The sequence below is a fragment of the Psilocybe cubensis genome, chromosome 3, assembly GCF_017499595.1.
Source record: "Psilocybe cubensis strain MGC-MH-2018 chromosome 3, whole genome shotgun sequence".
Lineage (NCBI taxonomy): Eukaryota > Fungi > Basidiomycota > Agaricomycetes > Agaricales > Agrocybaceae > Psilocybe > Psilocybe cubensis.
The window spans coordinates 3,631,371-3,656,425 of record NC_063001.1 but is presented as its reverse complement, the minus strand read 5'-3'; the positions used below and the strand labels follow the sequence as shown (position 1 = coordinate 3,656,425).

At 44.6% G+C, this 25,055-nt stretch overlaps 9 protein-coding genes across 9 annotated transcripts; 5 read left to right on the top strand and 4 right to left on the bottom strand.

Moving 5' to 3' along the window:
* Positions 1 to 656: 656 nt before the first annotated feature.
* JR316_0004001 (uncharacterized protein) lies at positions 657 to 1,919 on the bottom strand (the record flags this gene model as incomplete). Its single annotated transcript, XM_047889770.1, has 3 exons — positions 657 to 860; positions 1,022 to 1,738; positions 1,833 to 1,919. The coding sequence occupies 3 exons, from the start codon at positions 1,917 to 1,919 to the stop codon at positions 657 to 659; spliced, it is 1,008 nt and encodes a 335-aa protein (XP_047752144.1).
* Positions 1,920 to 3,222: 1,303 nt separating this feature from the next.
* On the bottom strand, positions 3,223 to 3,666 carry JR316_0004000 (54S ribosomal protein L37, mitochondrial; the record flags this gene model as incomplete). Its single annotated transcript, XM_047889769.1, has 2 exons — positions 3,223 to 3,482; positions 3,546 to 3,666. The coding sequence occupies 2 exons, from the start codon at positions 3,664 to 3,666 to the stop codon at positions 3,223 to 3,225; spliced, it is 381 nt and encodes a 126-aa protein (XP_047752143.1).
* A 1,555-nt stretch (positions 3,667 to 5,221) lies between these two features.
* JR316_0003999 (uncharacterized protein) lies at positions 5,222 to 6,403 on the top strand (the record flags this gene model as incomplete). Its single annotated transcript, XM_047889768.1, has 1 exon — positions 5,222 to 6,403. The coding sequence occupies one exon, from the start codon at positions 5,222 to 5,224 to the stop codon at positions 6,401 to 6,403; it is 1,182 nt and encodes a 393-aa protein (XP_047752142.1).
* Positions 6,404 to 7,684: 1,281 nt separating this feature from the next.
* On the top strand, positions 7,685 to 8,782 carry JR316_0003998 (uncharacterized protein; the record flags this gene model as incomplete). The annotated part of the gene is made up of 1 exon (XM_047889767.1): positions 7,685 to 8,782. One exon carries the CDS (start codon positions 7,685 to 7,687, stop codon positions 8,780 to 8,782), a length of 1,098 nt encoding a protein of 365 aa, XP_047752141.1.
* Positions 8,783 to 9,564: 782 nt separating this feature from the next.
* JR316_0003997 (uncharacterized protein) lies at positions 9,565 to 12,357 on the top strand (the record flags this gene model as incomplete). The annotated part of the gene is made up of 4 exons (XM_047889766.1): positions 9,565 to 9,726; positions 9,776 to 10,573; positions 10,624 to 11,846; positions 11,907 to 12,357. 4 exons carry the CDS (start codon positions 9,565 to 9,567, stop codon positions 12,355 to 12,357), a joined length of 2,634 nt encoding a protein of 877 aa, XP_047752140.1.
* Positions 12,358 to 13,052: 695 nt separating this feature from the next.
* JR316_0003996 (FAD-dependent monooxygenase OpS4) lies at positions 13,053 to 14,095 on the top strand (the record flags this gene model as incomplete). The annotated part of the gene is made up of 3 exons (XM_047889765.1): positions 13,053 to 13,101; positions 13,159 to 13,359; positions 13,413 to 14,095. 3 exons carry the CDS (start codon positions 13,053 to 13,055, stop codon positions 14,093 to 14,095), a joined length of 933 nt encoding a protein of 310 aa, XP_047752139.1.
* Positions 14,096 to 14,692: 597 nt separating this feature from the next.
* JR316_0003995 (uncharacterized protein) lies at positions 14,693 to 16,980 on the bottom strand (the record flags this gene model as incomplete). Its single annotated transcript, XM_047889764.1, has 6 exons — positions 14,693 to 15,148; positions 15,199 to 15,710; positions 15,765 to 16,090; positions 16,142 to 16,298; positions 16,358 to 16,543; positions 16,596 to 16,980. The coding sequence occupies 6 exons, from the start codon at positions 16,978 to 16,980 to the stop codon at positions 14,693 to 14,695; spliced, it is 2,022 nt and encodes a 673-aa protein (XP_047752138.1).
* Positions 16,981 to 22,545: 5,565 nt separating this feature from the next.
* On the top strand, positions 22,546 to 23,247 carry JR316_0003994 (Cutinase; the record flags this gene model as incomplete). The annotated part of the gene is made up of 3 exons (XM_047889763.1): positions 22,546 to 22,877; positions 22,939 to 23,149; positions 23,206 to 23,247. The coding sequence occupies 3 exons, from the start codon at positions 22,546 to 22,548 to the stop codon at positions 23,245 to 23,247; spliced, it is 585 nt and encodes a 194-aa protein (XP_047752137.1).
* A 309-nt stretch (positions 23,248 to 23,556) lies between these two features.
* Positions 23,557 to 24,863, bottom strand: JR316_0003993 (uncharacterized protein; the record flags this gene model as incomplete). The annotated part of the gene is made up of 6 exons (XM_047889762.1): positions 23,557 to 23,608; positions 23,667 to 24,050; positions 24,112 to 24,399; positions 24,451 to 24,597; positions 24,655 to 24,708; positions 24,766 to 24,863. The coding sequence occupies 6 exons, from the start codon at positions 24,861 to 24,863 to the stop codon at positions 23,557 to 23,559; spliced, it is 1,023 nt and encodes a 340-aa protein (XP_047752136.1).
* Positions 24,864 to 25,055: the final 192 nt, after the last annotated feature.

Below are 25,055 nucleotides of genomic sequence, written 5' to 3'. Positions count from 1 at the left end.
TTAAGCTATAAGAGTTTTCCTCTGCTTCGATTCTCTAACGCGGCCTGATCATTGAGTTGCACGACATGCATTGAATGATATGACCATGAACACCTCATATCATGTCGAACTTGAAATCTGTCGAGAAAAAATTTCCAGTAAATGATATAGTCCTTGACTCAAGCACAGCACCATCAGTATAGGTTATATCAAAGATAGTACCTTCATTAAAATAAGGTCAATACATTTGCAATACACGTTATGTAGAAAGGTCGATATATTGCTGAGCAAGTCCGACTTTAAGCAACTGTGACTACCAAAACGACTTGAAATCTAGACAAGAAAGAAAAAAAGAAAATCCAAAATGCACACTTGAGTGGGATACCAATACAATTTTTAAAAATAATCTCTGAAATCATGACCCCCAAATGTATCAAATCAACAATGTAATGAAAGCTCGACCACCTCTCCTACGGTCAGACCCAAATGAAAGAAAAGAAAAAAAGACCCAACAGTGACTTTATATCTGCAGAGCCACAGAATAATGAGGACAAACCAGCTTCTCCGATCATTATCTGAGCCAAATTAACGCGAAGAACATTTAATGCAGTAAGCTCGTTGATAAAGGAAGGTGATCGTTAGCCTAGCCGTGATTCCAAGCCTATAGGGCCTTGATCTTACCCACTGCTGCTGACGCCGGTGGCGATAGCTGTGTCGTCCTTGGCGTCGTGTAGCTGCTGCTGACCGCACACCCACACAATTATTCTCTTGATGGCATCCGTAACTTCTTCAGTGGAAAGAGGCTGGTTGACTGGGGGACAATGCAGAAAAAGAACCTGAGTGTTTCTGCGCTTCTCATAGGGCTTTGAAGATCGCTTGACCTCTGCTAAAGAGCAATAGTATATAAAGTCGCACAAATAATGACCTGCATCCATGGAGGTATAAATTTGCTATAGCGTATAACGTGCAAAAGGAAAAAGAAAAAGAGTGTGTTAACAGATGCCAGTTAAAGCTCGATAGTCACTAGAAAAATGGGACAGACCTCGACTCCGGATTGCTTGAGATCATGAACAAGTCTTGTTACGTCGACATCTGTCGGTAATTCCTCAGGGAACGATTCATAGCCCACCCCAAAACCACGTGTAGGTCGCGCGATAGTATCTCCTCCAGCTTCAACCATGTCCAATCCCAACCGTTCTCTTTCCATACTTTCTGCCGGACTCAAGGTATTTCCCCCTACCCCTCCGAATGAGCTAGACGACTCTGATGTCCCTTCTCCTACTCTCATCACGCCGCCGTCTCCTCTCCTGAAGTCCTTGGTGGACAACTTGACAGCCGGGGCAAGCTTTCCAGACGCATCCTTCATGTGGTATCCATATTTGTGAGCAATTCGTTCCATCCGCAACGGACCACGTCCCGCTACTCCGATATGAAATATAAAGTCATAGTTGCTATCCGGCGGTTCTGCACATTCTGGCGGTGCATCATCAGGGAGCACAGGCGGTCGAGCATGTAAACCTGGCACGATGCTGAGAACGGAATCATAGATCACAGGGACCTTGAGCGTGGTGATGTGAATAGGTTTTGGTTGTGAGGCATCTAGAGCAGGGTCCTGAGACCGTTCCGTAGGATAGGAAGAGCCTGCGGTAGATTGTGGTTTCGTCAACAGCGCATCAGGGAGCAGATCGGTATACAAAATCGCGTTCTGCAGAGGCTTCACCGAGAGCCATGATGGATTCTCCTCATAGTTGAGAAAAGGCTGCGGGCGATAGAAATAAACCTTGTTAACATTCTTTGCCAGGCGTATATCACCACAAGTCCCTCATTACGACGAGAAAAACTTTGAGACTCACCCCGAATCCTGTCAAGAGCACCCGGAATGCATCATCTGGTACGACAATTGGATCCTGAGTACCGTCTGGTTTTGTTACTGCCGGCATTTGTCCTTGTGAGCAAGCAATGGGCTGCAATGGGTATCACTGGAATTAAAGGGGTATAGTGGTTTTTCTACAATCGAAAGAGTTGCAGGCGGTGTGAAGATCAAGCTTATCAAAGTAACATCTATGTAGTGGACCCCTTTTTACACTTACAATCTACTGTAAGCGTAACTACATTCCCATGTGATCCCGGCCAAAGTTGGCCTACAACTTACAACACACTTCCGAAGCCTAACTTTAGCGAGGAGTCCAAAGGCTTGTGCGGGCCAAGCTAATACGACCTTTTTACCAAAACCTTTAAAGCTGCAACCTTTGCAGGAAGAAGCGAGAAATGGCTATAAACAAGCAATGAAATCGCTCCCATGAATATCCTCACCAGTCACAAGGAGAACGATTTTTGCAGAACAATATACCATGGAAATCCTTGAATGAAGCTCGCGAAGGCCGAGGTTTTCATCAAGTCAGTGTAGGACATCGAAGAAGTTGTTAACTTCCATCAGCTTCTAGGACTGAGCAAACGAAACCATGAATCATGTAACTTCCGCCGGGAAGTTGGAGCTTGTGGGCTTGGCTTCAACGTGATGAAACTAAAAAGAAGGACAATGTCTGCACAGAACCCAGACACAATTTCCATACTTCCGTACCCCCTCTTCCCCCTGAAAATCTCATTGGTTATGCAAATGATACGGCCCAGAACAAGGATTCACCCTAGCGCGAGGAACAAAATTCGGATGATCGACATGTTCGAGAAGCTTATACGTGGAAGAAATGCCATGCAAAATATGCGTCTGCAGGCCGAACATTACAAAATGGTCAGTGAATGGTTTGATCTGAACCGTTACCTCGGGAAGAGTTACAAACACAAGCTTGCTATGTTTGAGATTCGATTACGCTGATAAAAGGCGTCGTGCGTGTCGCGGAAAACCGTTTGTCTTGTTATAAAAAATGAGCGACGTAGGTCAAGGTCAAATCACGGGCGCGACAAACCGTGTTAGTTATGCAAGGATTTAGGTGTATAACTCTTACCAGCGCTCTGTAAGGCATACCAGAGGGTCACATTTCGGTGTTTTGCACGCTTTAGTGGAGCAATCGAAGGAACGAGCAGGCAACACATGGGAGAGAAAATCGGTATACCAAACACACAACCGTAATTTAAAATGAATGCTCAACGGGCTTTGTCTTGACATCAATACTCGATAGTGTTATTATACTTTTTTTTATTATTATCCTGTTATCATAAAGCGTGAGCGATTGCATAACAAATTCAGTCATAAACACGACGCACCGTAAATATTTCTAGACGCATCTACTGTGTCTGCATAAAGTTGCGATCTTTGATCGCTTGTCGGTTTGCTTTCCTCCTTTCCATTCGCTCTTTACGGCCTCCGGGACCATCGTCTTCGTAGACCCTAGGCTTTAGAACGTTCCATAACCAAGGCGGGTATTCTTCGTCGGGGCGTGCCACAACTGGAGCTTGGCCCTTTAGGTAGTTGACCCCTTTCAACACAGTATCGGGGGCGCATGAAGAAATTGACAGAGGTGCAGACTGTGATGTTGTAGAGGATGCTGCGATAGAAAGCAATGTGACATCAACAATTTGTTCTCAACGAGGCAACAAGAAATACTAACCTGCTGGATTCTTCGAACCTTCCGATGACGGAGGAGTCACATTCGCAGCCGAGTAGCTCCTAGCCCATACCCAGGAGGTCCTTTTTGAGCAGGTACGGCGAATACTCTGTAGGAAGGACATTTTGGTTGAGGTGGTATGAGCGCGTCGCCTGCCAGAAGACCTTGGCCTGCACAAGTTTGATCCACGTGACTTCCGCCGTGTTATGATTGGGGTTCAACAGCCATGTTGGACAAACAATTTACACCCTCACAGTTCACTCGACCTGTTCAAGTTCCTGTCAAACATCATCGTTGAACAAGTTCAACTTTTTCTTGATCACTCCATCAAATTTATTGTTCAAGTTTTGAGCTCAACTATGGGCTCCTGACCCGGCATGGAAAAGACAGAGAGGATGCAATCAAATTCAAAATCCATCATTTCTGGATAACAGACAGGATCCATGGATGTAGACCATTACCGTAAGCTTTGTGAATCATTTCTATGTCAGATTTTGAGTGAAGAAATTTACATCCAATTGTATAGCATACTAGCCTACTTGACTAGAAATGTCGATGGGCTCGACCCCTATTACCAGGACGGAAGAAATATGGGTTTACACCTCGCCCTCGGCATTCGGCATTCTACCAATTGCATACGATGATGGGACGTTTTTGAGTGCATGAAACAAAGCATGGCAGGTATACTTGTACGTATCATCGTCAACATTTGAACTAATTTTACGCACGTTAGGGAAAAAAACAATCAGAGTGGCGGTCACAATCGGTGACTCGGTCTGGGCGATGTATCGTTCAACACGACAAAGGGTCTTTCTACAAATAGGTCGTCCGGCATTTGACTCATACTCATCTCCGTGTCCGAAGGATCTAGTCACTAGAAGTCCTCCACGTCGCTGCATGTCCAAGGGCAGGATCACAGTCTTATAACCTTGATCGAATCGCAAGCGCCTTGTATCTACATCCTGTTATTGCAACGGAGAAGCATTGCACCAAATCGGCTCGGACATCCATTGACTTCGGAGTACGGCATCGAGTGTCATTCGCCCGCACCACACCTCTATCATCAACCCCTTCCGGCGTATCATACCGAATCAAAGAGCCTCGTTCCACCTGTAGCTGACACACACAAGTCGATTTGCAGGGAAAGTTCTTTGTTCATAAAGACCACAAGGCCCGATATATCCCAGTTTCCCTTTTCTTCCGTTTCATCGCTTTGTGGACTGGGCTCCGTTAGACTGTGGTGTCCAGGAGCATCAGTCAGCACGTCATATTATACTTACCTATTTATCTAACTGCAACTACGGTTTCCTCCCTCCATTCTAGTACGGTACACCATCTAATATTGCGCAGCGCAGCTCAGGGCGCTTGACTGACTCGGAAAGGCATACGCTATAAATTGCGGAGACCGTTTTTCTTCTCAGTTCACCGTCTCTCATACTTCATTGCTCAATTCAGATCCGTTGTACGATATTCCATTCCACCGCCGTCAACCCGCATCCATATTCGTTTCAGCCACTTCACGGGACCTAATCAATTGACAAGCTTACTGGACACTGTAATCCAGTAATATCCAATAAGGCCATTCACTCAATCGCAAACACACTGTATCACTATCCTTTATACATATACAGAACCAGTCAACTTGTGCGGAGCACGCTAACTACGCACCCATTGCCGTAATGTCCGCAACGACAAGTACGAGTTGCCATATCTCGCCACATTCATTTGCGGTCATCCCAATTTCAACCCACTCCATCCCAATCCCGAACCCTTTTTCCAACCCTCATTCCAACCAGAGCCCTGTTGAACCCTCCAAGGCTACACGAACATATCCAGCGCGACAGAAATTTTCAAGATCGCTTTCCTTTTCAACAGTAACGACGATACAAAATTCTCGTCCTCCCCTGATGCACGCATTTGGTGCAAATGCACTTGCTTCAAATACCTCCTTCGACGTCTATGGTGGTGACCAGAATTCTTCCTTCCTAGAATTCGATGCTTTCGCCGCTGATCATTCATCTCACTTCCAATACCTACGCGATGTACCAACGGAGGCGGGTCTGAAAAGTGGAAGTATCACGACGCCACTCGTTCAAACCAATTCTCCAACACGGGTGCGACAGAGGGCCCGATCGACTAGGCAACGAGTACAAGAGGTGACATCAACCTCTGGCACGCGTTCGATAGCAAAGGGCAGCAGAGCGGTGGATGGAGCCTCAGAGCGGCTCAAGAGGACGGAGAGCGGGGGTGATATTTCTGGTTATCATCAGGGTCCTCGACAGGAAAACAATAAGCCTGCAAATCTCCGCGATGCAGAGGCGGCCGCTCAGAGGGAGCTCGAGGAGGACGATTATGCGTGGTACTATCGTAACCCACACCGCTATGTGTGGCGTCCTCGAAATGCGCGGAAAAGGATGCATAGGAGGAGAAGGATCATACATGGAGTTGCCGCTGGAGAAGAAGGGGCGCCGACAAACATGTCGTTATTCATTGCGTATCTGCAGTCGCAGCAATATTCGCCTACGCTGATCAGACCGCTATTAGTATCGGAGGCCCGCAATAAATCAACTTCTGTCACCGAAGATGAGGGACCGCATTCCATGGCTCTGGTTGACCACGACGACGAGGATGCATCCATGCTCTCTATGCCTGACGCGCAGGAAGATTTATTTTCTCCCAATGAATGTCACTTCACAGACGGGCCCGAACACGAATACACCTCCTACTCATCATCATTGGAAAGTTCAGATTCATCTTGCGTCACGATTTCTTCCGCAGCCTCTAGTCCGCAGCTGGGCTATGATACTCGCAACGACAAAAATTACAACGAAATGGTTTACCACTGGACTCGTCGAGTCTAAATTTATGATTTTTCTTTTCTTTTCTTGACATGTTTGTATTTTATTCGCTCCCTTTTTCTCACAATCCCTTTCTCTCTCATATTTAATGACCGACTCGACGTCTCTGAATTACGAATGATAGTGTAATAATCTAGCTCTACTGCTGGCTGTCCTGTAGATAATAACCACTTGTAAGTTGTATACGGTGTACATTAGAAGTTTGTAATAATGTTTAAATTAATTTCAACTAATCAAAATACGCGCCGCTCCTACTTGATATCGAATCCAGCCATTCTAGATATCTGAATGAATGCGCGTTGAGTAGCATAATTCGAATCAATTGCAAGTCTAAGTCAATCTTTGTGGTCATTTAGTTCCACATTTTACCTGTGTGCAGTGGGCTGAAAGCCGATCAACTAGGATGGCGCTTGGTGTGAGATTAATTCAATAAAGTGAGCAATAAATTCCAAAGAAGCGTCGGGCGCCAGGCGGCTATCTGCTCTAAGCTAGTGAGTCGACGCCAATTGCGCATTGATAATGCCTAAAAAGGTCGTTCGGACAAACATGAGCAACCGCGACATATTATGTAATTACTCCTTTTTGCTCATCCACTGCCAGGGCCCACGAGGTGGCTTCAGTGGCTTTCAGCCGATTCCGACACCTTGACCACACCTGGTTTGGTCCAGAATATCAATCGTGCAATCACCTCCAACTCTCTAGAGCTTCCTTTGATTCAAGCTGCGAGGACTACTGTCAAAACCTTTTGAATGTTCCTTCTGAAAATCATGGTTACGCAGATATCGATAAGCTGCTTTTCATGTTCATTGGTCTTTGTCTGGGCGGGAAGCAGACCAACTCATGGCAGGTGGTGAAAGCGTTTCTCTGCCATTTTGGGATGAGGGCCTCGTCAATGCGTGCGCTTGACATTACACACATCCCCTTTGTCCCTCGCGTCCGCGCAGCCTGTATTCCCTAATCGATCCAGCTCTCTTTCAGTAAGTCAAAATTTGGCTAATCAACGCTCATTGTTCCATTTTGCAGATTCACTATGGCTCGCTTTGATGACGACCCGAGTCTGCTTTTAAAGCAGACTAAACTTTGAGCGATTCACTAGAGTAGTTTCACCCCTGCCCTCGGACTAAGATAAATTGCAGGCTTCGTTCCCCTTTCCCTGTTTCCTTGAATTCTAACCAGCAAAAAGTTCACGGCCTTATAAAATTTACCTATATTGTATGTCGTTTCTGTATCTCGTTTATCTTTAATCTCTTGAAACTAAAATTTCATCATGGAACATATAGAACGATGTCAGGACCGCAATCTCAGTTTTCAACGAGAAAAGGTTCGATTGAAGAAAGCTTTCGGCCATTCGAACACACAAAGCGCGTCCAACGACTCTATGTACCCGAGAATCCAAACGATCCAGATCGAGTATTTTCGGAGTACGACTGGAAGAACCAAACCTATACAACTACTTTGCGCTCTGTACCTCAGTGCCCACCCGCTCCGAGACTTCCTCATATTGAGGCATTCGAGTCTATCAATGATGCAAATTCATCTGGCAGCCGTTCCATTTTAGAAGAAACTGTAGCGTTGACTTCACGTTCGAAAAACATTCCTCGACAGAATCCCAGAAGCATACCGGATGAGGCCCTCATCTCTTCCATGCTCCTATCTACTTCTCCGCTTTCGATCTCATGCAATGCAACATCTTCATATGACTACCCTTCATCGCCTATCGCCCGAACAAGCTCGCTACCATCACCCCTCGAGCAATCGATCATAGCCAATGCTGAGCTCGACCGTGATGTACATTTTCCTTCATCCCCCTCTGTGCGCTCTTCAAAGCGGCTTCCAGAAAATCGGCCTCGTCGGGTGTCATTTGCGAGAAGGTCACGCTCCGATTCTCGCAAAACTATGGTCGATGAGGAACTTTCCGGTCATTCAAATCCACATAACTCAACCGCCTATCGAAGGAATCGATCGTGTACCTGGTCGTCCGACGTAACGGCTGTCGAATTTTCTGAAGACTCAGTCAAATTGCTTGATGATGAGTGTGTCTGGGATGAATGCGACGATGGGGACGATGATGAGTTACCAGAAGTTCAAACGCCAGAACCATGGGAGCCGAGGGGGGAAGCGTTCAGAAGGCGAACATCGCTCAGGCGCAGACGTCCATCTATGCAGTCGTATCTTGAGGAATCTGCTGAAGAGGATATCGGCGAATCTCTGAGTGCTGAAGATTTTACCGAGGAGGTGGAACCGCGGAAGGAGACGCGCGTTGAACATATCTTATCCGCCATACACTATCGATATGTGTCCATGGGCCTCAGGGTTCAGCTTGCAATGCACCGCACCGAGAAGAAGGTCGTAAGGAAGTTAAGCAGTAGGCGGAAGAATTAAACTCTACTTCCTCCCGGAATCCAATTTTACTTCTTTCCAACCCAATTTCCTATACTCCATTGTTATTCGAACTCTTTTGTTGGCTTTCTACATTCTAACCACTTTCGTTTTTTTCTTTTATCTCCTTTTCTTTCCTTCTTTGAGGTCTTGACGACCTGGTGTATTTGTACTCAATGATCAGGACTCTTTCTCTAAGAACATGCACATTATTTACTCACTCAGTTTCTCACGTTGTTGCCTATTGAATTGATCGTGAACCAGGGTCTTTGAAAACAACCTCACTCATTCTATGAAAGCACTTGACGTAATTGCTGGCAATGCGTCTTCAGAAAGGTTCGTCCACGAGTTTTTTTCGCGCGGACAGTCTGGCGGACAGTCCGCCGGACTCTGGGTGTATCGTGGGTATTTGTGACCATAGTGTGACCTCCGGGCCACGTCGGGGGCCCACTTGCATGGTCACTGTTCGAGGCAGCGAGCTCAATGCTTTCCAACAATGCCCCGCCGCTTGATGCGCTACACGGCGCACGCATTGTTGTTGCCACTTGACACTACTGCCAAACACGTGAGAATTGGGCCGGCTTATTGCGGCTTCTTTTCCATTTTTGGATATTGTGGCTGGCCCAACGCAGCCACTCGTGTTTAGACGCGCTTTGTAGCGCCAAAGCTAGAAATCTCTGCATTGACATACTATGTAGCTCTCTATAGGGAGATATATGTAATATGACAACCGAAAATCTATAAATTTGGCACAAGTTCTTGAGTTTTAGAGCATAGTTTTAGCAATGAACCCAGATAACCTACCTCCTGATCCTACTATATCACCTATTGGTCTTTGTCCAGGAAGATCCAACCGCCCATGTGGAAGACCTATGCCACCTATAGCTATATACAAAGCTACTGGATCTCCTTCCAAGAGGCATTTGAAAGGATCTCTCTGTCAAACTGTATGTGTTATTAACTTAGCTTATTGTGCAAGTCTAATTAATTGTCTAGTGTTCTGATTATAGGTGTTTGTACACCTATCATCATACTCCTGCATATATATATGAGGATGCCCAACGTCTTTTGCACCGAATTAATTTTCCTGATGATCCACAGGGCTATCCTCGCACTCTTAGACCTTATATTTCCATTTCAAACACTGCCAATCATTCTTCTTCTCAGCCAAATCAGACTCAACAAAGACGAGCTCAGTCCAACTCTACTGGTGTTATTCCTATTCCAATATCAGATAAACTACTCTGCACAGTTTCTACATGCTTTACAAAGTCAGGAACCCGAACTCAAGGGAGTAGAACTTGCATTGAAAATAAATGCAAGACCTGTTGTACCAAAGCTTGCAAAGATGCCATTTCTAAGCAAGCTTTTAGAAAGGCATGTCATGCCCATCGCCAGCCCGAAAATGTACCTTATGCTCCTGATATTTCAACTCCTGCTTCTCCAGAAAGAATCTCTCAAGTTCATTCTCCTCCTCTTCCTCCTCTTTCTACCCAATCTGTTACCCAAAACATTTCTATCTCACCACCACCGAGCCCTTTCAATATTTCTGCTTCTCAGGTCTCTCCAAATCAATCCCCAAACCAGGATATGGTTATTTCTACACCACCTGCTACTCAGTTCGGACTTGGACAGGTTATTCCAAGAGGCCTGGCTCAACCTGTAGGAGGTACATGGGCACAAAAGCGAACAGGATTACTTAGTCATACCCGAAACCTCAAATCTCTAAAAGTTAAACAACATGAAATGGATGAACAACGAAAAAGAACATGTATTTTGGTTGTATATCACACTGTGAGTTCATATTCTTGTTTATATTCAAGCAGTTAATAATATTCTTCTAGAATGGACAGCCTCCTATTAGGCTTGAATATTATATACAATCCTTTCCCCATTTTCGCTTGTCAGACTCTGCTGAGTTAATGAAAAACTTGGAGCTTCAGCCAACAACCAAACTGGATTACTGGAAAGGAGAATGGGTAACTCTCACCATGGAAAGTGTTCTTACTGTTGAAAAGGGCCAAAGACTGATTTTAAAAATCCGTCCAAGCCTTAGAGAAACATTAGAGCACTGTCCTGGAATTGAAGATGAGCTCAAACTACAACCAAAGACATCACAAGCTTTGTTAGCCCAACAACACACCACATTAGTGTCGCCTATTCGTCAATCTGCAATACAGGAAGCATCTTCTCTAACAATTACACATTCTACCTCAAGAAATCGGTCTGCTAGTCCAATTTTATCAAATCATATCCATATTCCTAGGAAGAAGCGCCCACATGGATATAGAACCCCAAATTCATCAGACAGTGATTTACCCCCACCACCAAAAGTTCTAAAGAAATCTCATAACTTACCACCACCACCAAAGGTTCTAAAGAAATCTCATAACTCTACAAAGCAGTGGCCGTTTGATTTCAAGGTCTATCAAATTCACAATGGATTTCTTCAAATGCAAGAAACACTATCCAAATCTCAAACCTCTAGAAGCAACCCTTATATGAAGTCATCCAAGAAATCTGCATTATCTATTCGTCCAAGATCTCGTATAAGTGTCAAAGATGCTTTCTATGCTGCTTTTCCAGATGCTTCTTTTCACAAATCCACATTTTATGAACACAAATCTTATTGGAAAACATATGACAAAGATATTGTTGGCTATTTTGTGGACATGGGCAACTCGAAACAGGCAACATATAGGTCATTACAGGCTGCCTTAAAAAACCCCCAGGATATTCCAGATACCTTTTCTGAGTCCTCCTCTTCAGACAGCTTGGATGACTCAAGTTCTTCAGAAAACATCAGTCCTAGTGCTCGTGTCAGCCCTCTTTCCCATATTTCCTTGCCTCATATAGCTCAGTCTAATGTCAATGGTGGATTATTGACCAAAGAAAAGATATCCAGTCTCCGTCATCAAATCCAGGGTGATAAAGAATTACTTTGTTACGTTCTTATGGACCCTGAAGAAAGCATGTTTTTCTGTAATTCCAGAAAAACCTTTGAAGCTAGCTGCAGTCAAACTCCGGATAAATCAAAGAATCAACTTCTTTTAGATTGCATTGCCTAGTAAGTAATTTTATACTGCTCTTAGATGGCTAGATTTACTAATTTGTATCTTCTACAAAGCTATGGTCCAGAGATACAAGCTCTTATTATTTCTGAGCTAAGAGAAATGTTTCCTGAAGATTCAGAAGACATAGATATGTCAATTCTACAGCCTCTCACCTATGATTCAGTTATTGAAGAGGTGCTTTTTCCTGAAACAGTGACACTTCTCATTCAAGAAGATCTTCGGATTTCTATGCTAGAAGTAATGCAACTTTTGCAAGACAAGCATGCTATCACCAAGGATGCAGCAATATCTACTCCTACTATAAAAGAAGAGAAGAGTGATAGTATTACCCTCACTGGCTCTGCAAAAGGAAAAGAGCGTGCTGTTATCAGCGGTGATATTATTGACCTGACCGTGGATTCTCCAGGCCAAAAACCTATCAAGCAGGATGTTTCTGCTCATCCTGGCATTGCTTTTGGTACCTGGGAAATCATTGACTTGACTTTAGAGCCTGATTCTCTGTAGCTACAGTAGCACTTTGTAACGATTACTTATATTACAATTGAACAAATTTACAGTTAATGCCAATCCGACGACCCAGAAATTGACGAAGTCGTGAGGGCGCGTGTAGTCACATGACCGTGTGCACATCCATCGTTTACACCTCCCAACACACCCGTTCGCTGTTTCCACCAACCAAGAGGCAGAGAGTATGTTACCAGGAATTTTCGGGCACGGAAATACACTGGCAACATACTCAAAACCACATCAACAACCCCCGGTCACTGAGAGGCGAGTAGAACAGCTCGCTCGTCAACGTCAAGACTCCCTGCAAGACCCGACCTCAAAATCCGTGCTGTAAGTCCGTCAAATCACTCCATCGAAATTTTTTGGATGACAACGGGCTCTGGCTTGTATTTGTAGCCGGAAACAAGTGCGAGTTTTTTAATTGTGGTATGTCTACAGCACTCTTCCCCAAGGAATGACCTGCTCATTGCGCTCATAGCTTCCGTCTCAATAAATCCATCGGCCCTCTTTCCCTCAGTCGTTCATGCATCATGTTCACTGAGGTAAAGTTTCCACTCTCCCTTTAGCATCCTCTCGCCTAGTCACTAACTACACTATTATCTAGTCTCGTGTCTTTCTCTAGGTAGATTGGAACATAGTCGTTCATGCATCATGTTCACTGAGTCTTGTGTCTTTCTCTAGGTCTGATAACGATGACCTTCGACGACGTCAGACGGTTGAGAGTCGCGGTCTTTGGAGCAGGTGAGCTCCTTCCTCCGGTTAGTTGACTCACATGATGAACTCATAGCTAGTATCAAGGCATGGGTGGCCTCACTTGTGCCCTCTCGTTAGCACACGAAGGGTTTCTCTATATCGATGTCTACGAAACTGCGCCCAACCTAGGTTTTGTAGGAGCAGGAATTCAACTTGCCCCCAATATGGCACGCATTCTCGATAAACTCGGCGTTTGGAAAAAGATCGAGTCCGAGGCTGTCTTAGTCAAGAGCACGAGCATCAGACGTAAGTAATATCAGTTCTTGACATAGTAAATCAATGTGCTTAAATCTTCCCAGAGGGAACAACCGACAAAGAGCTCGGCTTTGTCGAGTTCGACTCCGTCAAAGATAAATATGGCTACGCTCACATGGTAGGACACCGTGCCTCGCTCGCTGGGAGCCTTTACGAAGGCTGCAAAGCACAATCTGCCATTACCTTTCACTTCTCGACTGCCGTATCTGAAGTGAATTTTGGCGGGGATGACAGGAAGCCATCGTTCTTGGCTACGCCATTAGTAGGTCCAGCCGTGCGAGTCGAGGCTGATATCATATTAGCCGCCGATGGTATCAAGTCGCTCACTCGAGCAGCAATGCTGAAGGAACTTGGTTCGACGGATCATGTGGTGGATTCTGGACAGGCTGCATATCGCATTATGCTGACCCGCGAGCAAATGAAGGATGATCCTGAGCTGTTGGAATTAATAGACGCTGACAGAGTTACTCGGTGGATTGGGGAGAAGCGGCTACTTATTAACGAGCTCGCAGATGTCATGGGTGCGCTCACGCGGACGCCGACGGACTCAGAGCTCAGCGCAATCCTGTTCTCTGTACAACTCAAAAGTGGTATTCAGAATCGGTCTCTTCCCTTTTGCGACTCCCGTTCAATATTGTCTCCACAATGCTGCCCACAACCCCACAACCTCATCTCTCTCATCAACCGGACGAACGTTTCTCAACTCGACCTCAGTGTGCCAGAGTGATGTAGAACACGAAATGCCAATGTACCCCGGAAGCATGTATGCGCATCAATACTTAGGAAAGGAGGATGAGGATGAGGTGGTAGACATGCGTGACAACAGCGCGTGTGAAGGATGTTGGGCGTTGCGGAGGTGCTGCGAGTCAAGTCAAGGTGTGGGATCAGCATGGGTTGATATATGACGCGGTGAGTTTTCGGCATGTTAATGCGATTTCCTGCCTTCAGTTTCAATGTTTTTGATTCACGTTTGTTCTGGGTCTGGTTATTGATCGAGTGTTAGCACCCTAGCTTTCAATAAACTGGCATTCACACTTCACACTTTGTTGACGCCGTGCCCATATGTGTTTCTCAGTTTCATCAGTGGCAAAGCTTATTACAGCTTATTGTTGTGGGGTAGCGAGGCAATACTGGATGCATGTTTTGAAAAACTGCCGCTTGTTTGATAACACCAAGGATCACCCCTGGGCCGGGGTTATCGTGCGAGCGGCAGGCTTTCAAGACACAGAGCAACAACTAAACCCGGATTGCTGCTTGTTCACAACAACTAATGTAGGTTCCAACATGATTTCTAATGCTCTTTATTACAACTTCCTACATATCACTAATCGACTCTGGGTGTATCTGGCTTGAGTAAAAAATCCCTTGGGATTTCATGTGGATTTTTCCCTTTTTTCTCCAAATCCTTAATGATGTTTCGATTTCGCCTCTTGATTAACTCGTCCAAAAAGAATTCATATCTGTCGGCCTGCATCTCACGAACAATGGCTTGATACCCTCCTAGCCAAGCGTTGGCTTGTTCTGCTGCAGATGAGTTAAAACGCCACTTCCCATCAGGCGTCATAAGCTCGGGCCATTTTGCTGGGTTACAATTGGCATTACATTTGTCGTCTTGAGCTTTATGTTTACACTTGAAATGGAATACGTCAACGGGTAATGCTGAGTGGGAAAAGTACGTGTCTTTCTCCTTTTCAAGCATTAACATAATTCGACAGTTATTGTCGTGCCAAAGAACTCCTGGAAGAGACTTTTGGGTAGGAAACAAAGTCTTCCAAAATGTCTGAAAATTAAATAAGCAACAATTCTCTAGAAGCAAGAAAAATGACGCACCCGTACTCCGTTTGGGGCCTCTGAACCATAGAATGTTGCTCGTCCAAGAATTACACCACACGATGCCACACACAGCTCTTCATTATGAGTGCGTCGCCTTCCAAACCGAGCTCGCAATGTTTGATTACCCTTCTCTGACTTCTCGTCACAGACACCATTGGCGTCAATCAAAACCTCTTCATCGCCAAATATGGTTGACTGGCCATCATCAGTGGAAAAGGCATCAGTGGGCTGTGAGGTTTTGAGACGGGCAAGCCGAAGTTTTAATTGAAACATTGCTTTATTGTGGATATCGTTGTATGCTTCAAGAGCTCGGTGATCCTTCAGACTGCACGTTTGATAGCCCTCATCAATGGGAGCTGAGCAGCTAGTAACCGCACAGATAAGGTTCTGATCTTTATGTGTAGGGCAGAACCGATGTTTGACGGAATCCAAAGGAATATCGCAGTCATGAATAGAGCAGGTAGGCCGTCCAATAGTTATGCCATCAGTAACCACAGAACGAAGGAAAGCTAGAATCAAGCATGAGTTATATATCACTAGAATCATAAATTTTCAAAATTTACTCTGTGTTCCATCGGGCAAATCATTATACCAGCAGCATAAATCACATACATGGTTCCAAGCTTCCTGACCAGTCCCTGCCATCCGAAGGTTCCGTCTCTTTAAGGCTTTTCTGAGGCGGATGGCTTGACTAGGCGCTACATGGTCAATTTGTAAGACCTCATCTTCTTCTTCCGAGTCTTCAAGAAGCCAGAAGAGACTAAGACCATTCCATACGTCATTGTGTTCTAGCACCATGCTTTTGGAATATGCTGCAGGAAGAGAGGATGACAGGGACTTTGAAGCTATTGCTTCATTATAGATGCGGGCACAATTTGAAGCAGAAGTCCTGTACACTCCAAGTTAATGGAAGAAATTCACAACAAAAGAAAGAAGCTACCAAGACGTCAACATCATTGTCGTAAACAATTCCAACGTGGCAATGTCCATAAAAATTCCTTCTGTAACATGCAGAAAGGTGCGATGTATACGGTAAAATGTCCGAGTGGATTGTGCTCTATCTACCCAGTAGTTAGGGTAGTATCGAGTTTGGCATCCTGCGTTTATTATTGTTAGAAGGGGGAGTTTCAACAAAATAACAATACTAAACACATACCCGAACAAAACATTGAAGTAGAAATACCCGGGATGGGTCCAAATGATTGTGTAAAAACAGTAACAGAACGGCTATGTGCTTCTTTCAGTGGACGTCGATGGAGCTCATCCTTTTTAGAAGTCTTGGGCTTGATAACACATCGTGGATCAAGGCAATGACGAACAGGAGGCATTAGATGATAAAAGGCTCCGATTTTAGAATTAGTAGTGGTTTTAGCTTGATATATATGCTAACTCACCTATGCCATTCTGTCTTCCATAGTCAAGAAAGCATTGAATATGACGTTGACCAAAGGAATGAACACAGCTTTCATCAACCCTAAAATTCCACGCAATATTGGCCATTGCACGCCAAATAATCTTCATAGCCTCATGATCGACACTTAAAGATTGTGCGAGAAAAGTGTGTACGTTCAGACGCAACCGTGCTGGACATTTGTCTTCACCCGCATCAGATTCTGCTAGTCCTGGTTGTTGTGACAGACAGATTGTTGGCTTTAGGAGTTGGATAAGTTCAATGAACTTCAAACATCCTTCAAAGTCCAAATATTTGGCAATACTAGCTTGGATTTGAAGGATTGATTGGAGAGTAGATGAAGAATATGCACTAGATGAAGAGGACATAATGGTTGCAAGGTTAGAAGTTGTTCAACGATGTAATTGTATTAGCATTTTACATCTATTGTCTACTAAAACAGCTACAATAAATACTACCTAAACGGGCCTTGTCTATGGAAGTAGCACACCGCAGGAGTAACTGGTGGAAAAGGCGGAAAAATACAGGAGAGGCGGGGTGCCATTAAAATATTAACCAGTGGCACTTAGCATTCTCATGGCCAGGTCGGGGGCGGGGGGCGGAGGGCGGTAATGTGTCGGGGAAGGCCACTGATCGCTGTAGAGCAGAGTGAGCACGGCTGTCACTCACCCAAGTCACACAGGCCCACCCAAAGGCCTATGAGTCCGGCGGACAGTCCGGCGGACAGTCTGGCGGACAGTCCGCGCCATTTTTTTTCGCAAACCACCTGTCCTCTGCGTCTTTAACTGTGATGGTCTAAAAATAGATCAACGACTCTGATGGTGTCGTTGCGTCTTAGACGCCCAGCTTAAACGATCCGAAGAGGAGAAAATTATATCAGAAAACAACTTTGGTCTGACGCTCTCTATATGACATGTAAATACAATCATTTTTACGGCATATCGAAGTCGATTGAAACACCACTCTCATTATGTACAAATTGAATATCACACTCTTTGGTGAATGGTTGGTAATATGCCTCCCGCAAATTGATCACTAAATGCGATCCTAGGATGCAAGGAATGAATAATGCAAAAGGGAACGTCATTTGTGCAATCAGATACTGTATTCCGTATGGTCTTTCTTAGTTTTACGTGAGTGATACAAAATGACAATCTACGTACAGGAAGAGCAGCCCATGAGATCAAGTTGAGAATGCAAACTACAAGCCCACTGGATATTCAATGATATCAGAGAGATCCACTAGATTTGAAGTAATCGTACTCACATCAAGGGAAATGTTATGCTATCTCGCACAAGAATATACAAGAGGGAGTGATGACCCGCAGAGCCGTCGTTATTGTTGTCATCCAACAACCCACGTGTATCAGATTTGTAGTATGAGATGCCCTTTACTGTGGCCAGAAGTAGAAGGACGGTCTCATGAAATAAAATTGGAATCCAGATAGAATATGCCCATGTTGGAAAGGAATCTTGCTTGCAAATATGGACGCCAGGAGCTGGGTCTGGAACAGCTGAACGACATGGAACCACGAGCAAAAATTCAGAATTAGCGTTAATGTCGAAGATTAATCAAGTTAAAAAAGTACCTACAGTTGTGTATGTTATTTGCTATGCTCTGCGAGATGATCATGGACGTCAATTCACTGATGAAGGCAGTGGCCAGAATGATAATAATCTTCCGATTGTGACTGTACATGCACGACACTCTGTATATCATTATCCCTGTATCAGATTTAAAAACTGTTCAAATAATATATGAATCGAGTAGGCCTTGAGAAAAAATACCTTGCGTCGAGCATAGAATAACAGTCCCGAGATATCCGATGTAAACTTGCACAAAATTGCCTAAAAGAAAACATCAATTTCAGGAGGCAGATGAAATCTCGGAAAGCAAACTCACAGCTAGGGGGGAGTCAATATATATGGATAACTTCATTGACCGTACACTAACTCCTGCATACTCGTATGAGTCACATTTTCCAATAATGGATGGACTACACATGGCAACATATCATAAAAGGCGTACCTTAACAGTGTCATCCAGAATATGGCGGACAATTACTGCAAACGGTCAATTTCGATTGCTTCTGATCGGCGAGTGAATCTACATACTGTATGCAGGATATCTGAAACGAGTAAAGGTCAGACCGAATAGATACGCTCAAAGTAAAACTAGACGTCTACATCTGTAGTGCATCTCCACCATAACGACTCTGGATGCAGTTAGTTTCTCTATCATGCAGCCCAAAGAATAATACAAAAACACAATTCACTATAAAGAAAAGGATTTGAACCACGCTAAGCTTTGGTCGCTTCTGAAAGACGGCGACCACGGTTTTGGATCAGCCATGCCCAAGGAATTTTAGCAAACAGGATGTACCCAAACGTATTCCACCTGAAGAATTCAGTAAGCAACATTCGAATCATTTACTGTGGCTGATACTGAATACTGACTTCGTCATGAAACGTTAGCACTGTAATGTACCACTAAGTGTCAATGATCCAAAAATGAAATTTCACTATGCATAACACTTACTATGATCATAAATAACGCAAACCGCACTTGCAACTAAAGGACGCAGGAAATCAGCGATCGATAAAATCATCAAACTAATTAAAAAACACTGACGGATGATGTATGAGTAGCCACGATCAGTCAAGAGCCATTTTTCTGTTTCGCTGTCTGTATACATTGATTCCATTGATCTACCACTCAATTTCTAAGAGTGAAGAGAAGACCCCAGTTTTGAATAAACAGAAAGCGTATCTTATAGGAATGCCTTTGCGGTCGTATTGCAACATATACCTGTTGCAATAGCGGGAGGATTTCCACGCCGAAATCCGACCTCCACGGCGGTGTGTACATGCCCCTCCCCCACTGGCCGGAAGTTGTCGCTGGTAAAAGTCAACTGTTGTTATTATTACCTTCGACCTAGTCCCCGAGCTCCACGGTTAGAAACTTATTGCTATAGCCCAGGTACAAATGACAAGCTTATCATATATAAAGAAGATAAATGCGTGTCAATGCTTGGTTAAGCTCTATTCTGTCCAAATTACGAACAAATAATGTCCTATAAGATAATTGCGCGATAAATGTTTAATCTTGGCTATGACTTAAATGAGGGAGTGTGATATCGCATTCGTCTTGGAAAGGACGGTAGTATGCCTCTCGCAAGTTGAGAATAAGCCGGCATCCAAGGATTGATGGCAAGAAAAAAAATGCTGTAGAAGATATCTGGACTGGAAGGAACTATAGGATCCATGAAGGAGTGATTAGATTAGGCGAATTAAGTTCAGAAATAAATGAACAAGCCTGAGAATACACACCGATAGACGCGCATATATGTATATGACCACTGCAGATCCTACGACGCCGCTGGTAGTGATCCAGTTAAAAACTTTGTATCGAAATGATATAAAAACACTGACATAAACGGGAACGTTATACTGTCCCTCAGTAGAACGAACATAAGTGTATGCGTGGAGGAGGTCACTGTTCTTATTCCGCGCATGAGTTTGTTGGCCTTGTAGAACTTGCATGCGAGTGATATTGAAAGTAAAAACACGACGAGTTCGAAGCCCAATAACGGAAACCAGAATGTAAACGTCCAACTCGGAAAGCTTTTTTGTTTGCACAAAAACACGCCATCGGCGGGTTCAGGAATCGCTATTTCTGAGAATTAGAATAAAACATATTCTAGAAAGGAGACATGACAGACGTGCATGGACCTTATTCATCAACATTTGGATGAGAATCATGCCTGACATTTCGATAACGAAAGAAACAGCGAGAATGACGATGATCTTCCTCTTGTGAATGTACATGCTAGACACTCGACAAGCCATGATACCTAGGATCCAGGCATTAGTTACACCCCATCAAGACGTAGGTAATTTACCTTGCATCGAGCAAAGGACAATAACTGACGAATAACCAACAAAATCCCCTATGAAGACACCTAGCGCCAAAAGATAATTGGAGTATTAAGAAATGTAGTAAATCGAGTAGACTGCACTTACAGCTACAGAAATCCCAGGAAGTTGGTAAGTCTTGCATCAAACTTAACAATAATAAGTTAAGAAAAATGTCGTACCCCTAGGTTGAGAGTCAAGATACTGAGAAATACCATAAAAAAGCAGCATACTTCGGTAGTCGGGGTTTCTATGTGCCTTATATAAACTAGAATATATATATAAGTCCACATAGACAAGCATGAGACAGGGTGCGAGATATACTATATGCTGAAACACTGTTTGGGGGAAGTGGTTGTCGGAAAATGGGCGCAGAGAAGATGTAGATATACATACAATTGGACAACCTCTGCTCCATAGCGATTCTACACAATTTTAGTGATCGAGTAGAAAGACAGAACAGAAAACTTACGAGTAGGAATAGGAATTGTATTGGTGTCCATTTTGGACGCTTCTGCAAAATGGGTGTGTATGAAGATCAGTTCCTCCGATGCGAAGCTTTCATTCATGTTATACCCACCCAGACAAGTTCAACCTATAGATGATAATAGGTAATGAACATAGATTTATACAACATTGACTGTTGAGCGTCAAACCTCGTCAGAAAATGTGGATACTGCATAATTGTCTTTTCAAACCGAGGATGTTACGATAAGAAAAAAAACACACTATGATCATAAAACACGCAAACTGCCGTCGCAACTGTTCAATGGACGTCATTCCCTGACCAACAAGTGGGATAAGAGAGGACTTGCGAGCGACGTATGCATGGCCACGGTCAGTTAGAAGCCAATGTATAGTTTCCGGAGATGCGGCAGTGCCCATTTTCACTAAATCCAGCGACTACAAAGTTATGATCAACAGACAGACAGGGTAAACGAGAAAGCAGACTCACTACTCTCCTAAGGAGCAAATAAGACAGAAAAGTTTGCGCCAATCACTCCAGCGTCTTCGTTCGATGAGATTATTTAGTCAAGCGTCGTCTGGCATCGTCGCGGTGATCACTGAAAGTAAAAGGATGAGTGAGAAAAGGTGAGGACTGAGCTGGAATAAGGGAGTAATAAGGGGTACACAATGAATTTCCAAAGGGTGTAAAATGAAAAGAAAGTCGGTCATATCAAGGAACCGAAGGTCGCTTGTCACGTTTTCGGGGTTAAGTTAGGAGTTGGCTTCATGGTTAGCTGTCCTGAAACCTTGTGAACGCATCCAAATAAACGAGATAGAAGCAGGTAGTAAGCCTAGTCTGGACAGGCGGGAGGGCGGTCGTCGTTGTAAAGGAGTATCACTAGGGTCCTATGGACCACATAACACTGCTATGGGGCCCATGTCAAACAACCGTACAATTGGAAATGTGTCCCGAAAACTATCTCTTCAAGTATCCACCGTTCAATGGAGCTCAATGAAAGCCAGTTTGTATTGCCCCTATTACACCTTTGAAGAGGTTGAAGTTAAAGAGGGCCTTTGCTTGTCAAAGTAGAGGTCAAAAAACGGTAAAGACGTGAGCGCAACAACATTCACACAGTGCCGGTTATAACGTAACCGTTTCCCGGAACTTCGTTCGACACTGTGCAACCTCAGGGAACGGAAATGGATAAGTTCTCCACAGTCAACTGTACCCGACATTCTCAAATGACTTACTTTTTAATGCTACCCTCGGACTCTCAAAATTGCACCCGCGTAGAACATTTGTTTACTTGTCATATGTGCTTCAACTTGTGCTAATGATAGAAAATTTTCTTGTTCTTGCAGGCAACGGGAGTTATGGACAATTGCTTTCACTACTCCAGATTGCAGCCGGGGGCAGCTACGGATCGATAATTTGGTCTCTTCACCAAAGTATTCTCAAGTTAACTGCGTAAATATGGTTCCCAAGTCACCCGGAAATCATATAAAAGAGCGTAGAAGCGCTCTTGAATCAGTCAGAAGCAATTTGTTCGATTTTCACTCTTCAGGCAGATATGTTCAAGTCAGCTCTTCTTCTTATACTCGCAGCAGCATCAGTACACGCCGCGCCTACCGCTGCCGAGGCGTGCGCAGATGTTACAGTGATTTTTGCTCGAGGCACTGGTGAAACCCCACCCATCGGGACCATCGTGGGCCCACCATTCGAAGGAGCACTGCAAGCAGCTCTTGGATCCAGAAGCCTGAGTTTCCAAGGTGTCAACTACCCTGCTAACGTCGCAGGTTTCCTCGAAGGTGGTGATCCAAATGGCGCCGCCACTATGGCTCAAGATATCTCCTCAACTGCAAGCTCTTGCCCAAACACAAAAATCGTGGTTTCGGGTTATAGGTATGTAGCTAGAAATCAACGCCGCACATTACTTGAAGTACCTGAACTCTGCTCTCATCAGTCAAGGAGGTCAATTGGTCCACCTTGCCGCCAAACAGCTTTCCTCTGCGGTTCAAAGCCGAGTGAACGCAATCGTCATTTTCGGTGACCCAGACAATGGGCAACCGTTCCCCGGTAATCTCAACGCAGTCGAGAAGACTTTCTGCGCAGTTGGAGACGACATTTGCGCTGGAGGAGATGTTATTCTACCAGCACATTTGAGCTACGGAGCGGTGCGCACATATCTTATATCTCTCGGTCCTGTATTCATTTTTCTTTCTATCTATAGGACGCTGGTGCTGCTGCTAGCTTCGTCGTTTCGAAACTCTAAAGGAGATTATTGAGTACGGAAGTGAATGTACTTCGTCGAAACCAGTTACTGAATGAATATGTACATGGTACCGGGAAAACTTGATTCAGCAAATCCACAAAATAAGCGCCCGTGAATTCCTCGACTCGAGAAATGCATCATCAATCAAATAGCTTCAAATCAGTAATAAGCTCATAGTTCAATGCCTCAAACGCAGTTTGTTCACACGTGTGCAAATATGTTCCCAAAAAACGTGAATTATTGTATTCTCGTACAACAAGATCTACAAGTAATTCGAACTCAAACATCGACCGAAATGAAACATATACTTTAATCAAGCTCATCATAAATGTCGTAGTATTCGCGAGCTTCAGGAGCAGCACTAGAAAGATCTGATCAGTAAACAAGATCAGTAACAGCGAGAAAAGAAAAGAACATACGAAGCGTCGTCCGCCTTAGGAGCCTCGGCGGCCTTCTTCTTCTCCTCCTCAGCCTTCTTCTGCGCTTCCTTCTTCTTTTTCTCCTCCTCCCTCTGCTTCTTGCTCTTGAAGAGGTTCTTGAAGAAATCGATGACGCCGGGTTCACGAGCGATGAGCTCGTCGTACTCTCGCTGCATCAACTCGTATTCGTCGTCACGAGAGTAGATCTCGTCATCGGAAAGTAGACCGTCACGAGCAAGGATCTCCTCGTCGGAAAGGAGACCGTCACGCTCGAGAATTTCCTCGTCGGAGAGAAGACCGAGCTCGCGCTCGAGGAGCTCATCGTAGTGGCGGGTCATGAGCTCATCGTATTCACGAGCCTCTTGAGAAGACTGTTCAGATTGCCTGAAAAACCAAAGAATCATATTTAGAAACAAAACCAAATGACATGGATCAAGAGACGTACTGTTCCTGGTGGGGATGGGGGTGACGGAAGACACCCTGACCACGGTGGCCCTGTCCTCGGTGACCTTGAGTGCGGAGAGCCCCTTGACCACGGAAGCCCTGGCCGCGGTGGCCACCCTGTGCACGGTGAGAACCTTGGCCACGGTGGGAACCTTGACCACGGTGTCCGCCCTGACCATGGTGACCCTCTTCACCGAAATCGCGGGCTTCGAGCTCAAAGTCGTCGAACTCACGAGCCTCGAGTTCCTCGTCGAAGTCGCGTTCATACTGGGACTGGGACTCGTCATATCTGAAGGACAGAGATTAGCATGGATCAATAAAAGAAAGCAAAGGGACATACTGCTGTTGCTTCTTGCCGCGGAACTTGTTCTTGAACCACTTCTTGGCGTGGTTGAAGCCCAAGATGGGATCACGAGCCTCAAGGTCGAAGTCCTCTAATTCCCTGGTAGCAAGCTCCTCAAGCTCATCGTAATAATCGCGCTCTTCACTATAAATTGCACCATATTAATTCAATGTAATAATAATGCTTGCTAAGCGGACTTACAGCTCCATGTCATAAGCGCGGGCGGCGAAGTCTTCATACTCTTCGAAATCACGACTGGATGCCAACAAGTTAGTGTTTGATTGATATACGATAAATCTTGGGCAAACATACGCAACAAGCGAGTCGTCATTGTAAGAATAGGTGGCAACAGCGGGGGCGATGGCAGCAGCAGCGATGAGGGCAGCAGCGGTAACTTTCATTTGAACCATGATGATAATGTGTGTTTGGTAAGTATAAGATGAAAAGTTTGAAGAAGTCGAAGTTGAGCGTTCAACGCTTGACAAAAGTTGTGGTTGGGTTTGGGAGGATGAGACCAGCTGAGGAATCACCGACCGGTGCACGCAGGTTTATATACTCTCCCCCTCTGGGTAATTCCGGACCTAATGGACATCAGGAGATAC